The sequence below is a fragment of the Dasypus novemcinctus genome, chromosome 7, assembly GCF_030445035.2.
Source record: "Dasypus novemcinctus isolate mDasNov1 chromosome 7, mDasNov1.1.hap2, whole genome shotgun sequence".
Classification (NCBI taxonomy): Eukaryota; Metazoa; Chordata; class Mammalia; order Cingulata; family Dasypodidae; genus Dasypus; species Dasypus novemcinctus.
The window spans coordinates 41,878,120-41,894,270 of NC_080679.1; the positions used below are offsets into that span (position 1 = coordinate 41,878,120).

General features: G+C 36.7%; 1 protein-coding gene across 2 annotated transcripts in view; it reads right to left on the reverse strand.

Moving 5' to 3' along the window:
- Window positions 1-16,151, reverse strand: part of NBEAL1 (neurobeachin like 1) — a 254,607-nt gene that overhangs the window by 95,692 nt on the left and 142,764 nt on the right. For both annotated transcript variants that reach the window (XM_058300345.2, XM_058300344.2), the window contains 9 exons: window positions 13,988-14,077; window positions 11,219-11,387; window positions 10,640-10,773; window positions 10,014-10,173; window positions 9,811-9,913; window positions 9,106-9,262; window positions 7,096-7,254; window positions 2,042-2,201; window positions 1,036-1,124 (listed from right to left, as the gene is read on the reverse strand). In XM_058300345.2, the coding sequence (XP_058156328.1) occupies window positions 1,036-1,124; window positions 2,042-2,201; window positions 7,096-7,254; window positions 9,106-9,262; window positions 9,811-9,913; window positions 10,014-10,173; window positions 10,640-10,773; window positions 11,219-11,387; window positions 13,988-14,077 (1,221 nt within the window). The remainder of the gene's footprint in view (window positions 1-1,035; window positions 1,125-2,041; window positions 2,202-7,095; window positions 7,255-9,105; window positions 9,263-9,810; window positions 9,914-10,013; window positions 10,174-10,639; window positions 10,774-11,218; window positions 11,388-13,987; window positions 14,078-16,151) is intronic.

The following is a 16,151-nucleotide window of genomic DNA, read 5'->3' on the forward strand; positions in this document are numbered from 1 at the left end:
CACCATTAAAGAGAAAGAAGTATATTTAGATGAAATTACAAAAAATTCTGCGACATAATTAGGGAGTAAAATTAAAAAGAAAATCAATAAGGGAAGCAGATGGGGCTGAAGCGATTGGGTTCCTGTCTACCACATGGGAGGTCCAGGGTTTGATTCCCGGGGTCTCCTGATGAAGGCAAGCTGGCCCTTGCAGAGCTGGCCCATGTGGAGTGCTGGCCTGCATAGGAGAGCTGACCCACACAGGAGTGCTAGCCCTAGTGAAGAGCTGAAGAGCTGGCACAGCAAGATGATGCAACAAAGAGACAGAGGAGAGACAGTAAGAGACACAGTAGACCAGGGAGGTGAGGTGGCACAAGAGACTGACCACCTCTCTCGCACTCTGCAAGGTCCAAGGATTGGTTCCCAGTGCTGCTTAAAGAGAAGACAAGCAGACACAGAAGAATGCACAACGAATGGACAGAGAGAGCAGACAACGAGAAGGGTGGGGGAGGGGGGAGAAATAAATAGATAAATAAATAAAGCAATGATACAAATTAAAGAGTAGACAGACAGGTCAGTGATTACCAGCAAAGGAGAGAGGTGGTTATAATCAGGAAGGGGCAAGCAGGATAACTATTTCTTGACTTGATAAATATTAAAGGATACATTGAAGGCAAATCATTAGAAAATGCAAAATCAAATCATACAAAATTCTTTTGACAAAGTTCAAAAGATTCATAAACTCTAAAACATAGTATATAAATTCAAAACGCTCATATTCATTGAAGTTTACTGATAAATTAACTATTTTAAGGTAATAAATTTCTGACTTTGGAAAAGGCATATTACTGGGGGACCATGTAGAGCTAAGAAGAACAAATTCATAAGTTGATTTCTTAGGAATATATGAAATTAATTCACTTCAAAAAGGAAACTACCAAATTATGTCATTTAATTTTAATAAATTAAAATTTTATCTGGTACAAAACTCATTTGAAACTTATTCATAGTATAATGACACTGCTTTTTTAGAATATATTTTAAAAGTTTACTAACCTTTCTGCAGATGACCACTCTCACATTCATGTATGTTCTATGAGACATATATACCACAGATAACAGATCTTTGAAATTAATAATAGGATCTACAGTGGAGAAAAATGAGAAAGAGTTAAATTAATTCCAGAAATAATCAAAGAGAGAACTGTGGGTAATTGTTGCATAAATGCTAAAATATTTTTCATTTTAAAATAATTATTATAGATATATTTAAATTCTACAAAGAAAATACGTTTAGAAAGTTTGACACCTTCCTTAAGTCAACCCTAAATTATTGTTCTTTTGACTGTCTGAGCCATTCTACTTGGCTTTTATACCATGATCTTTTTATGTATACGTCTTATTAATGAGAATGCAAGCCACTCAAGACAAAGAACCTTATGCCTTTTTTTGTTTGTTTTTGTTTTTATATCTTAAACCTTTTTGAACCCCTTGCATCTGGCATAAAGTCACCAGTTAGTAGTAAGTACTAAAAAGAGTTCATTTAAAAAAAAATGGTAACAAAATATCTGAAACTAGTTTTCATTTTGCCTTTCTGAACTTAAAACTTTTTGAAGAAAAAAGAATCTTTTATATGTATTTTCTCCAATAGCCTTTTCTTGTTATGCTGACTTAATTATTAACGTAGTTACTCAGTTAACATTTACTGAAGGCCTAGTGAGTAACTCAGCACTGTTGCACTATGGTATGAGGAGACAAAACCAACAGTGGTGCATAAGACACAATGTCCAAGAAAACAATGATGAATCAAGTAACATAATTTAAAAAGCAATCTGAGGAGCAAATGTGGTTCAGTGGTTGAGTGCTGGCTTCCCATATGCAAGGTCCTGGTTTCAATCCCTAGCCCTAATACCACCAAACAAACAAACAAATAACAACCAAAAAAAACAATCTGAGGGAGGAAAAAAAAACTCTAAGAAAAAAACTGAGAACCATCAAATATAATTACTCTGCTATTAAGAAAATTTCTTAAATGTATGAGTATTTTCAGTTTTAGTCATACCTGTATTTAGGATTTGATTGGTGAGGTTTTTAATGAGAGAGGTATTAACAGGTGTTTCACTAAGAAGAAGTCCCAATCCTGAGTAGCCAACCTCTCTGAGTCTAATACGTTGTTTACTTCGCTCATAAACATTCGTGCATTTTAACATTTGTTCCATAACCTGGTCATAAAGAGAAATAACAATCTTCAATATAGAGAACTAAGAACAGCTTGTCATTTAGGTTAATATTAAATAAAATATTACTGCACAAAGTTTTTGGAGCATCATTTTATTCCTCAAGTATAAAAAAATGTCAGCACTAATAGGGAGGAGTACTCCTTATCATGTAAATTTAAATGTGCATTTAAGAATAAATTTGGGAGGGAGACTTGGCCCAGTGGTTAGGGCGTCTGTCTACCACATGGGAGGTCTGCGGTTCAAACCCTGGGCCTCCTTGACCCATGTGGAGCTGGCCTATGTGCAGTGCTGATGTGCACAAGGAGTGCCATGCCATGCAGGGGTGACCCCCACGTAGGGGAGCCCCATGCACAAGGAGTGTGCCCCATAAGGAGAGCGGCCCAGAGCGAAAGAAAGTGTAGCGTGCCTAAGAATGGCGCCACCCACACGGAGAGCTGACACAACAAGATGACACAACAAAAAGAGACACAGATTCCCGTGCTGCTGACAACAGAAGTGGACAAAGAAACAAGATGCAGCAAATAGACACAGAGAACAGACAACTGGGGTGGGGGTCGGGGGGGAAGGGGAGAGAAATAAATAAATAAATCTTTAAAAAAAAAGAATAAATTTGGGGAAGTGGACTTGGCCCAGTGTGTAGGGCGTCCGCCTACCACCTGGGAAGTCTGCTGTTCAAACCCTGGGCCTCCTTGACCCACGTGGAGCTGGCCCATGTGCAGTGCTGATGCGCGCAAGGAGTGCCGTGCCACGCAGGGGTGTCCCCCACATAGGGGAGCCACACACACAAGGAGTGCACCCCATAAGGAGAGCCGCCCAGCGTGAAAGAAAGTGCAGCCTGCCCAAAAATGTCGCCGCACACATGGAGAGTTGACACAACAAGATGACACAACAAAAAGAAACACAGATTCCTGTGCCGCTGACGACAAAAGAAGCAGACAAAGAAGAACACACAACAAATGGACAGAGAGAACAGACAACTGGGGGGGGAGGAGAGAGAAATAAATAAAAATAAATCTTTAAAAAAAAAAGAATAAATTTCCACTGAAATACATATGTATATGAAAAATTAATATGCTTCAAAATCTAGTTTACATATATTTCTTGACGGATAAAAGTAAATAACATTTTAAAATTTCTTTCCTAATGGTCAGAGCTTAGATGGAACAAATCCTGGATCTTGCAAGAGAACAAAGGTATGTCTACAAGACATCTCTGCATTAGTCCAGCAATTTATTTAAGTTACAAAAATATTTTTAAGAATAAATACATTTTGTGAAGAAACCCATCTATATGCTAAAATGGGTGAATGAATTAGTAATCCAATGTTTCTTGGAGTAAGATCAACAAATTTCAAAGTGAGATACTGTAAAGGGGAATCCTGGCAGATTACTGTCATGAGTAATTCCTACAAGATTGTTTTGGAGAAATAACAATATCCATAAAGGAATTGTTGAGTAAATAGGTGCTTTAAAGAAGAGCCTCAGGGTTTGCCATAAAAGTACTCAAGAGAGAGACAACCAGCAAGATGAGGGCCGAGTAAGCGGCTCCCAGAGTAAGCTCCTGCTGCAGGGCAGTCAGTAAACATGCAGAGCTATCTGGAGCTAAGTGAAGCACCTGTTTGGGGGCTCCAGGAGGCCAAAAGAGCATCCTGCAACATACTTGAAGGAATGGAAGGAGACTGCCGAACTACAGAAAAGATTCATAAGTAGAGCGCACAGAAAAGATTCATAAGTAGAGCGCTCTACGTCACGGAGGCCAGTGTCCATCCTCCACTGGTAGCACAAGCCACCTCAGGAGCTGTTCTGTGGCTGGAATTGAAAGCTCCACCTCACAAAAACAGGGGAGGAAGAGACGGTTGGGTACCAATTTCAGCTATTGATGAGTAAATTCAGTGGGTTAAAGTATAATCCTAAGAACAGTCCAACTCATAAAGAGGCCGGGAGTCGCCATCTTAACTCAGGCTAAAGTATAATCCTGAGAACAGTCCAACTCAGAAAGAGGCCAAGAGCCACCATCTTAACTCTGCGCCTGGCATGAGGGAAGTGGGGCTGACTGAAAATCACAGTGTTGGTGGGAACTGGCTTCTTTCCATCCAGATCAGATTACAGTTCTAGCCTAGGTCCCAGGGCCACCTTCAGCAGGGAGAAGCTGGGGACCTACACCAGCCTCTCTGGGAAATTATGGGCCAAGTCGCGGAGGCTGGTGATTATCCTGCTCTGGTGGCATGAGCCGCCCTGGGAACTGTTCTGTGGCTGGAATTGGAAGCTCCATTTCTCAAAAACTAGGCAAGAGGAGACAGTTGGCTGCTGATTTCAGCTACTGACTGGTAGACTTGGCTAGCTAAGATATAACCCTGGGACAGCTGGGGTGTGAATCTGCCCAAGTCGGGAAGAGGGCAGTAGCCACCATTTTGACTCCACCCCCAACAGGAGGGGAAGCCAGGCTGACTGAAAATCCCGGTAGGAACCAGGTTCTTTCACCCAGATTGACCTGTAGCCCTAGGCTAGGCTTCAGCCCCACCTATGGCAGGGAGGAGGCTGGCAGGCCCTGCACCAGCCGATCCAGGTAACTGCAAGTACATTTGGCTGGCAAAGACTGAAAATCGGAAGTCTACCAGGGCAACCGGGGCAACTGTAGCCATCCTGGACCTGCACTGCATAGAATGCTGCCCACACCTGCAGCGCCATCCCTGCCTCAGGCAGGGGAGAAAGAGGTGTGAAGATTCATCAGTCTCTCTGGGCAACTGCAGTCTAGGCCTGCATGACTTGGATTATTCTACACAGTTGAGACTCTGTGCCTAACAATGGCAAAGGAGAAAGTTGGGAGAAGCTTCACTGGCCCCTGGTGCAATGAGGGCAGCTTGAGAGGCCATAGCTCATAGCACCAAGTACAACCTTGGCTCCTACTGCACAACCAGCAAGGTAGAAAGGGCAGGAAGCCCTAAACCAAAGAGAAAAAAGGCACCCAGAATAAATACTCTAGTAAGCCAGATACTAAGACACCAACAAAAAATTATAATCCACACCAAGAAAAGGAAGCTATGGCCCAGTTAAAGGAACAAGATAAGCCTCCAGATGATATAAAGGAGTTGAGACAACTAATCATAGATGTTCAAACAAATCTCCCTAATAAACTCAATGAGATAGCTAAAGAGATTAAGGATATTAAGACGACACTGGATGAGCACAAAGAAGAATCTGAAAGCATACATAGAAATGAGATCTTATGGGAATAAAAGGCATAATAAATGAAAGTAAAAAAACATTGGAATCATGTAATAGAGTATTTGAGGAGGCAGAATAAAGGTTGGTGAGCTTGAAGAATGGCCTCTGAAAGTGAACATACAAAAGAAGAGATGAAGAATGGAAAAAATTGAACAAGGTCTCAGGGAATTAAATGACAGCAAAAGGCATGCAAACATATGCGTCATGGGTGTCCCAGAAGGAGAAGAGAAAGGAAAAGGTGCTTAAGGAATATTTGAGGAAATAATGGTAGAAAATTTCCCTCCCCTATTGAAGGACATAGATATCCATGTCCAAGTAGCACTACGTACTCCTATCCGAAAAAATCCAAATAGACCATCTCTGAGACACATACTCTTCAGAATGTCAAATGCCAAGACAAAGATAAAACTCTGAGAACAGCAAGAGAAAAGCAATGTATAACATATAAGGGATACCCAATAAGATTAAGCGCTGATTTCTGACCAGAAACCATGGAGGCAAGGCGACAGTGGTCTGATATATTTAAAAGATCCTACAAGAGAAAAACTTTCAGCCAAGAATCTTATATCCAGCAAGACTGTCTTTCAAAAATGAGGGTGAGATTAGAATATTTACAGATAAGTAGAAACTGAGAGAATTTGTAAGCAAGAGACCAGATTTTCAGGAAATACTAAAGGGTGTGCTAGAGCCTGAAAAGACAGGAGAGAGAGGCCTGGTAAAGAGTCTAGAAATGAAGATTATATCAATAAAAGCAACTAAAAGTGTCAAAAGATGGTTTAAATAAAATATGACAGATTTTAAAAAAAACTCAAGAGACTATGCCAGATAAATAAAAAGATCAAAAATAAATAAATAAAAATGAACAAGACACTATGCCAAACTATGGTTAAAAGGCACCTTTGGTTCTCAAATTTTAAGGATTCCGAGCACAGGCAATCAAAACATGATCCCATAAGAAGGCTTTATAACATAACTCCCATGATGTAAAGAGAAAACAACTGTCACAAAGCAGTCAGGCATAATGAACAGAATAAATCATGAAAAGCATCTCAATGCATTTGCCTATAGAAATATAATTGATTTCTTCTACCTTTAATAAAAACCTGGAGTTGGTGGGTTCAGTCAAGTCTACTTTATAAAATAGATTCCATATCTTTGGATAGTTACCAATCTCTCTTACTCTTACATCAGTTTCTTCATCTGTAAAATGGTGACAATAGTAACACCCATTTCATAAAGTTTTTGCAAGGATTAAGTAAACTAATATATGAAAAGTAGCTAGTGCCTGGCATGTGTGCTACATAATAGTTATTATCATTATTAACTATCATAATAGTTATTTATTATTATTTATTAACATTATTAAAATGTTCTGAAATGCCATATAAATCCAGCTTAAGTCAAAAAAGAGATGAGAGGATTTTGTAATGAAGATGGTATGACAAAGTAGATTTTCCAGTCAGATGGACTCATCATTACAATATACGTAGTTTTTAAATTCATGAACAACTAAAACATGAAAAAAATAAAAAGAAATGAGAAATTTAAAATTAGAAATATGAAAAAATATATCCATAGAACAGATATGTAACAAGTAAATTCATATATCCACAAATACTACAAATAATAAAATGCTTATAAAGTATCTGTACCTTAAAAATCATTTCTCTTAGTCTGTCAGAGTACTTCTGATTTAATAGCAAGGCATAAAGTATGTCAGCATTTCCTGGTTCAAACAGAAGTAAGAAAAGTTGACCTCTAGTTGGGCTGGTACGTAGGAGACTAAAGAGTACATCCAAGATTCCAAAGAGCTTTTAAAATTAAACACAAAACAAATAACCACACTCACATAAAAAGTACAAATAAAGCCATAAGTCATAAAATAGTTATTTAACTTAATCCTATATACCATAATGTTCCAGCTTAACTAGACTATCTGATTTGATGTCTTCTGAATGAGCTCTGACTTTTCCCTCCGACACACTTTGGCTTTTTCCATTTCCTTTTGTATATCCTCTCACTATCCATATCCACCTGTTGAAACCATATCTATCCTCCTTTGTCCATATGAAGAACTTGACATCTCTTCCATAAAGTCTCTTCAACATGTATATCCTTCCATGAAAAACTCACAGTACTTTTTATCTGTTATATATATAAATCTCTCTTCTAAGTTTCATAGTTATTCATAAACCTCTCGAATTGACCCCTAACATCATTAGGCTATGGGTAAGAATAATTCATTTATCATTGTACTACCTGCAATTTCCAGTATTATTCTTAGTTCATAGCAAGTTCTCAAAAAATAATGCTTTGACTGAACTGACTAAGAAAATATCATTGGCAATGAATCATAGCAGGTGACAACAGAGTAATCATGAAATAAAATGGTTACTTGTCATTTTATTAATAAAGAATGAGAAGCTTTTTTAACAGTCCAAACTTACCGGAAAGATAAGTCTAAGTTAACTCAGCTATATAATAACAATTATGAAGTCATGTACTATTGAGTACACAATTAATATGTCATGATGACAAGAGGGCAAAATATTTTAGTCAATGTAATTTAAAGCTGCTCAAATTTGTGATGCTGAAAGTAGTATATGGAAAGAGCACAGAAGCAGCTGTAAATAGATAAGGGTTCTATTACAGTTTATTATATTCATAATCTTCCCAAATATGCAAATAGGAAGAATAAATCCTGTTCTATATAGGTTACAGCAGTGGTTCTCAATGCATGGGAATCACCCAGAGGGTTTGATTCAGTAGTTTGGGGGACGGGGTGGGGAACTACTTATATTTCTAACAAGTTCCCAGGTAAAATTGATAAGGGATCATATATTGAGAATCAGTGCCTTAAAGGGTATTTCTGAGAATTAATGATACATTTGTGAAAAAATTTTTAAAATAAAAATACATTTATAATTTACTCTTTATGTAAAATGTTTCGAACCTGTGTTATGTTAAAATTTACTTTAGAAATCTGACTACTATCTGTAATGATAGGTAAATATAAACTATGTGGTCTATGAAAATCAACTTCATAATTGTCAGACAAAGCAAATATTTCCATATAATTTTCTAGCTAATTAAAATATTTACTCATACTGCCATCTCTTTAATTAAACTTTCAATTTGCAGATAAAATTTACATGTGACACTATATACATTTTACTCTTAAAATAAGTTTAACCTATTTTTGGGGATTGAATCATGTCCCCCAAAAGAGACATGCTCAAGTCATAATCTGTATTCCTGAGGGTGTGAACCCATTTGTAAATAGGACCTTTGAAGATATTATTAGGAAGGTGTGGACTCAGAGTCCTTACAAAGCAGAAAAAATTTTGAGGCAATCAGTCAAAAGAAGCCAGAGGAAAAATAAACCACCATTTGACAGAGGTAATTCCAAAGGACTACAGCAAGCCAGCACCAAAATGTGCAGTCTCCAGGAGAAATCAGTCTGCAGAGACCTTGATTTGCCTCCAAAACTGAGAGGCAATAAATTTTGTTGCTCAAGCCAATACTTTGTGTGGTATTTGTTATAGAAGCCCTGGCAAACTAAAACAGGTATTAACCAAAATACTTAAGTGTGTAAGAAGATGATACAGCAAAGTAAATGTTAAAAAAATAATATATATATAATATTTATCTCAGGACAACACCTGCTCTTCTTCATTGGTAGCTGCTATGTATCCCATAATACTCTGTATCTCTTCATGAGTGCCCCCTTTGCTCAGAAAATATTTAATTAGTCCATACAAAGATGTCCTTATTGTTCGAATATCATCTAGAGATAGCTCATCATATTCACAACCACTCCTGAAAGAAAAAAGCAAAAGAGCCAAGAATTGAAATTTTTAGTTCTTCCATTTTGTATTTTTAAAAATAAAAGAATTCACAGTTAAAAAAATACCTTTTGGTGTAATTATTAGAATTCATAGTACCTTTTGCTTCTTTTCCTTTTTAAAGAAAACCTTTTGAAGCTAAGAGTTTCAGTGACCAAGATTAAAAACAATGAATCAGCTTACATTTATAGAATGCTCACTATGGGGCAAACATAGTAGTTCTAAAAATGCTTTAAACATATTAACTCATTTGGTTTAATCCTCAACTCAACCCTAGGAGGTCACAGTTTTATCATTTTCTTTATAGAGAGAACTCAAATACAGGGAAGTTGAGTAACTTGCATTCAACTACATAAAATCACATCTACATGGTCCATTATTCATCACTTTAACCTACATATTATCCTGCTTCTCTGAAGGTAAAGGACGTTAGAATTGCTAGAAAAAGAAACAATGTAGACGTTCCAATCAAGTAGTTGATAGAAAACAATATCAAACTAAGAAGGAACATGGATATCATACCCATAATAAATCCTTAGTGTATCTAGGAGAAACTGTACACCATACTTCTTTCGGAAAACTCTCCTGCTATCTTTGATAATGGTGGAAAGATATTGTATATGACCTAAAATAGAAAGTTCACTCAAATGACATGTCTAAAAAAGTCATATAGGTAGTTACAAATTTCTAAAACAACAACAAATTTTTATCTAAATTGCTCTCACCAATTCGAAAGGGAAAATCTCCACGGTTCCAAATACGGAAGTCAAAAAGTAAATATTGATACATGTGTTGCAGGAGCTGCATATTTTTCTCAAATGCCACCTGTTCAATTAATAACTGAATTGCTATCAATACATTTACATCCATCAAGGTACCTGGTACCTGAAATTCAAGCAGAAAAGGGTTTTGTAAAGTTCAGTTTAAATAATTGTCATTAAGATATAATTTCAAATGACTAATTTAGAACATTTGCTAACCATGGAAAAATATAAACAATTTTAAAATTATTTTGCCTGACATAAAGCTAGACTGTAGTTTCCGGATATTACATCCCTACAGTTTCAGATGTATCCCAAATACCAAAGCTAAAAAACAAGGTTCTGTATTTATACACCATTATATTAAATAAGTAATGCTTGTACAAGGTTTTTAAATAATCATTTTTAAAAGCATCCTGTGAAATAAATTATATCCATTAACATAACTAAGCTACAATACTATATATAATTTAAAAACATAGTTTTATTTAAACTTACTTAAATACATATATATTTAGGAAGAAAAGACCCCTACACCAACTGCTAATTACGATCTTTAGTCTTATCTACATAACATTAGACTGGCTCACCTTCTGAAGTAATGTACCAAGAGTCGCAGCTCCATGGGAGTGAATAAGATTGTCCTGGTTGATAGGATGTCTCTGAATAAAGTGCTTCACAATCAAGATAAACGTTGCAACTAAATTTCTCTCTAGCCTTGACTCTATGAAATTGTGGACATGTCATTAATTACTGTAATTATTCTTACTATTTTTATACCATATTTTCTATATAATAATGCATATTGTAACAAAGAAGGAAATTCTGGTTCAGTAATTTGACTCCAAGCTCACGTGGAGAACATAAATATTAGCGAAAGCCACAACTGTATATTGTGTATTTATATACAAAATGTTATATATATAACATTTTCTCTACTGTAAATTTAACAATGTGGTCATATTTCCAATAGAGTATAAACTAAAATATTCAAGAGTAAAACCAACATCCTAAATTGCTTGAGCCAAGGTTTAAGAACTTCCTGAACTACATTAGTAAAATTAAGGATGAGGTGGTATGGCCACAAATGGCTAAGTTTCTTTCTAAGGATGGTGAAATAGTTTAATCAATTTCTCAATGACTGTTTTGTGTGCTTTTAATCTTAATACCTGATGCTTTTGTGGAGGTCAATACCACCCAATCTCTTTCTTCAGGTGTTATCAATTTAGAAACTGTGCTTTGAGTCATTCCTCCAGGACTCTGTCCTTCACTGAAGTGGCTGATTTGTTCCAATAAAGGAAAGAGTACATTTAATCCACCAATGCAGTTGATGATGTCCTGTAAAGAAATACACAATTTTTTAATATTACAAAACAAAAGCAATTTTGTCACTTAATTTCTACAGAGCACAGATGAGGTTACAATGTATTAAAATTTTAGGCAAATGTACAGTTGTACACTACAATATATAGCAAACACTTAAGTATGACGCCTGGAATCAGACAACATGAGTTTAAATTTCTGGCTCTATAACTTATTGTTTATGTGACCTTGGGTAAATTAACCTCTCTGGGTCTCATTTTATCTGTTGTAAAATAGAACTGTGGCAGAATTAAATCAATCCACATAAAGCAGTTAGCCAGTCCTTGGCACATGGATAATTCTTAAATGTTAATGATTAAAATATTTTCACTAAAGCTTAGTGAAAATAAGAAGGACATTAAGGTATTCTTTAAGTCATTAAAAACTTTATGATCTGTTGTTCTGAATTTTAAAATGCATAAATAAATGCTGCTTATCATATACAAACGTTTGGAAATTTACTCTAGCATTAGAAGCATAAGGATTCTAAAGCAATACTTGCAGAGACAGTGCTAAGATTTCATTATCATGCACTGAGTGAACAACAAGGTTGCTAGCTCTATTACAGAGACTAATTCCATCAAGTATTCTTGTAAAGCAGACGTAGATGTACCTATGCATTATAAAAACAACATATACCTTCTTGCATATCCTTTCATATTTTAATACAGATGGAAGCATGCATGTGTGTAGATATAGAGACACACACATAAGTATATCCACCCACCACCCACCCCCACCCAACAAACATCTTGCTCTCAACTCATTTCATGCAATAATATTCTTGGATAATAATATTCCTGTCCATACCAGCACATACAGATCTACCTCAATCTTTTCCATAACTACATGTTATGTATGGTCATAGAATAATTTATTTAACCATTCTTTATTTACAGATTTTCTATTTTGTCCAATTGTAAATAAAGCTGTTTAATAAATAGTTTTAAACAATGACTTGTCCAAGACTGTCATAAGATAAATTCTAATATTTGGAATTGATGGGTAAGAAGGCATTTTTTTTATTACAAAGAAATTGCCCAACTGCCTTCTAAATAGTTCATTATTTAATACATCCACCAAAGTGTAGGAATTCCTGTTTTCCCATATTCTTTCTCACATTTTATCAGGTATTTCAATTGTTACCTTATAATTTTTAAAATGATCTCATTCTTATTTTAATTTTAATCTGTCTAATTATGAGTAATTGAGCATTTTTTCAAATGTCTTTCAATCATTTGTAATTCTTTTTCTGTAAACACCTCTGCATATTCTTTGTTTTTCATACTGATTTTTAAGAGCTCTGTGTATATTAAAGAAATTAGCATTTTGGATGGCAAATATTTTTTTCCCAATTGTCATTTAACTTTTAATCTACAGAGTTGTGACCCACTGAACCAAAGAGTACTTTGATATTCAGGTATAATGCATGGCAAAAAAATGAGTTATTTCTATAAAAGTAAAATATAGAGCTAGCCTTGTGAAATCAATCTCGTGACAGCAAAAATTTATGAATTTTCAATCATGTCACAAATCTTACTATAATAGATAAGTGTTACCTCAAAGTTGAATAGAAAAAAGCTCTATGACACATGAATAACATGAGATTAACACTAATTGATGGCTCTATTTTACATAGCCAGAGTTATTCTAATAATGTCCGTTCCACTGAAACAAGTATATTTTTTTGACTAGATTTTAACTAACAAGAAGAAAGAGTTTTTGCTGGTTTACCAGCAAGTTCCCTTATACTACTGTTCATATTTCTTTTTATTTTATTTAGGCTATGATTTCTACATAAATCTCTTTTAAGGAAATACTATATTCAATAAATAGATACCTCTCACACTCAAATTAGCCTGAATAATCTTTGCTAATTGAGTCACTCAGTAAACAGATACTTATTGCATGAGCCTGGTACTGGCAAAAAAAAAAAAAAAAAAAAGGAGCGCTTCCTCTTTCAAAGTCCGTTAGGAATATGGAGAGTTAAATAAACAAACAGGCTAACAGTGTTATACGCCAAGGTAAGTAAAAATAATAAAGATCAAGTGCTACAGGTACCCATGACAAGGGCAGTTAACTCAGAGAATAAAAGGAGGCCTCTAGATAGAAGCAAAGATCTAGCTAAGGCACAATAAACCAGAGGAGGAGGGTAGACAGGGTATGAAAGCTGGGGGTGGAGTACTGAAGAGGAAAGGAAGAAGAAAGATCTCTGTTCAAAGTTGATGGACAGGAAACGCAGAGGACAAATGTATAATACAAGAGAAAAGGAATAATTGTTAAAGTCCCTGAGGTTAGGAGGGGTTGGGATCCTTAAAAATGAGGTAATGGACTAGGGCAGCATTAATTTTCTTATGGAAGCTGTTAGACTCATGTCAAAGCTTAAGAAGGTAACTAAGTTTCAAGAGTATTAAAAAGTTACTATTGTAGTCATTCAACTATTCATTTGATTATCCAGCAGACATTTTAACTGGGACCTATTATCCAGATCAATCTGGTGGTACTAAAAGATAAGCTTTTTAAAAAGTATTAGTAAATTTACAAAATACGTTATCCATCAGATATTATTAATTTACCTTAATGTCCCAGTTCACTATTTTGTTTCCTGTTAGCCTTCCATGGAAACAATTAGTAGATAAATCAAGACAGATTGAGTTTTTGCAGGCCTAAGAAGAAAAGAAAAATATGGCAAACACCTAAGTGCAATTAGGACAAAACATAATTTTAACCGTATACAGAACATTTCATCATAATTTAAAATGGTATATAGTAGAGTCCGTTATAAGATGCCCACAATATGAATTTTATTATTGCTATTTTCTATCTCTTAAAAGAAAGATTCTGGGTCTAAATTCTGAAGTGCTCATTCATCAAAAGCAGCTCAGGGCTGCTTGTCATCTGACAGGTGAGCTATTAGCCAGAACTTACCATAAATTCACCAAAAAAACTTAATCTTTTAAAACAATATATGCAAACAAGATTTTGGGTTTCAAAAAAATTCGGTATTTTATTCCCTCAGTGCTTTCCTAGATACACTTTCATCAAACACATAAAAGGTATAATGAAAATATGAGATGTAGAAATCACATAATGGAAAAAGTATACCACAATATGAAAATCCAATCACAGGCATAAGACACTGTTTTCTCTCATATTACTCACAAACATTTCTGGTTATGTTCAGATAACAGCCCAATCTGCAACTCTAGAAATGGCTAAAGTCATTTGCTAGCCATTCATATATGCTTAGAAAGCATGTAACTTCACATTCAATCTGTGAATTTGCAGGTAATTAAGCATCTTTGAATCTAATCCACATTCCAAAAGAAAATAAACATACACATTTTAGCACAGAAACAGATATATGTGGCTGCTGCTTTCTTCTTAAAGCAATTCAAAAAAATTGCAGTAACATGACAACCAGCATGACGGCAGTGGAGTAAGGAGCTCCTAGAGTTAGCTCCTACTACACAGCAGTTAGTAAACACCCAGAGTTATTTGGAACTAGCTGAAGTACCTGTTTGGGAACTCCAGGAGACCAGAGGAGCATCCTGCCACATCCTTAAAGGAATGGAAGGAGGAGAATGCCCACCTGCAGAGAAGACTTGTGAGTAGAGTGCTCCACACCCTGGAGGCCAGTGCCCATCCTCCATTGGAGGCACAAGCCACCTAGAGAGCTGTGCCGCAACTGGAATAGAAAGCACTACTTCCCAAAAACGGGGGAGGAAGAAATGGCTGGGCACCAACTTCAGCTATTGATGAGTGAATTCAGCAAACTATAGTACAATCCTGAGAAGAGCTAAAGTCTGAGCCTGTCCAAGTCAAGAAAAGAGGGTGGTAGCCACCATCTTAACTCCATGCTTGGCACGCAGGGAAGCGGAGTAGAATGAAAATCACAGTGCTAGTGGAGACTGGCTTATCCATTCAGATTGAACTGTAGCTCAAACCTAAGCCCCAGCCCCACTTCCGACAAGGAGAAAGCTGCGGGGACCTACACCAGCCTAACTCCAGGAAATTACCAGTCAAGTTGCAGAGGCCGGTGATCAGGTGATCACCCTATTCTGGCGGCATGAGACCCCCCCAGGAGCTATACTGCTGCTGGAATTGGAAGCTCCATTTCCCCAAAACTGGGGAGGAGGAGATGGTTAGCAGCTGATTTTGGCTACTGATTGGTAGTTTCAGTTGGCTAAGACATAATCCTGGGAACAGCTCGGGAGTGAATCTGTCCAAGTCAGAAAGAGGCCAGTGGTCGCCATTTTGACTTGGCACCCAGCAGGAGGAGAAGCTAGGAATGATATCACAGTGAAGGTAGGAACCAGTTTCTTTCACCGAGATCGGCCTGCAGCCCAGCCTAGGTTTCAGCCCTGCCTCTGGCAGAGAGGAAGTTGGCGGGCCCTGCACCAGCCAGGTAACTGCAGGTACATTTGGCTGCACAGGCTGAAAATCGGAAGTCTACTGGGGCAACAGCAGTCATCTTGGATCCGCACTGCATAGATTGCTGCCCACACCTGCAGTTCAATCCCCACCCCAGGCAGGGGAGAAAGGGGTGTGAAGATTCATCAGTCTCTCTGGGCAACTACAGTTGAGGCCTGTATGACTTGGATTATTCTACACAGTTGTGACTCTGTCCCTACCCTTGGCAAAGAAGAAAGTTGGGAGAAGCTTCATTGGTCCCTGTGCAATGAGGGCAGCTTAAGCTGCCACAGTTTAAAGCACCAATTACAACCTTGGCTCCTACTG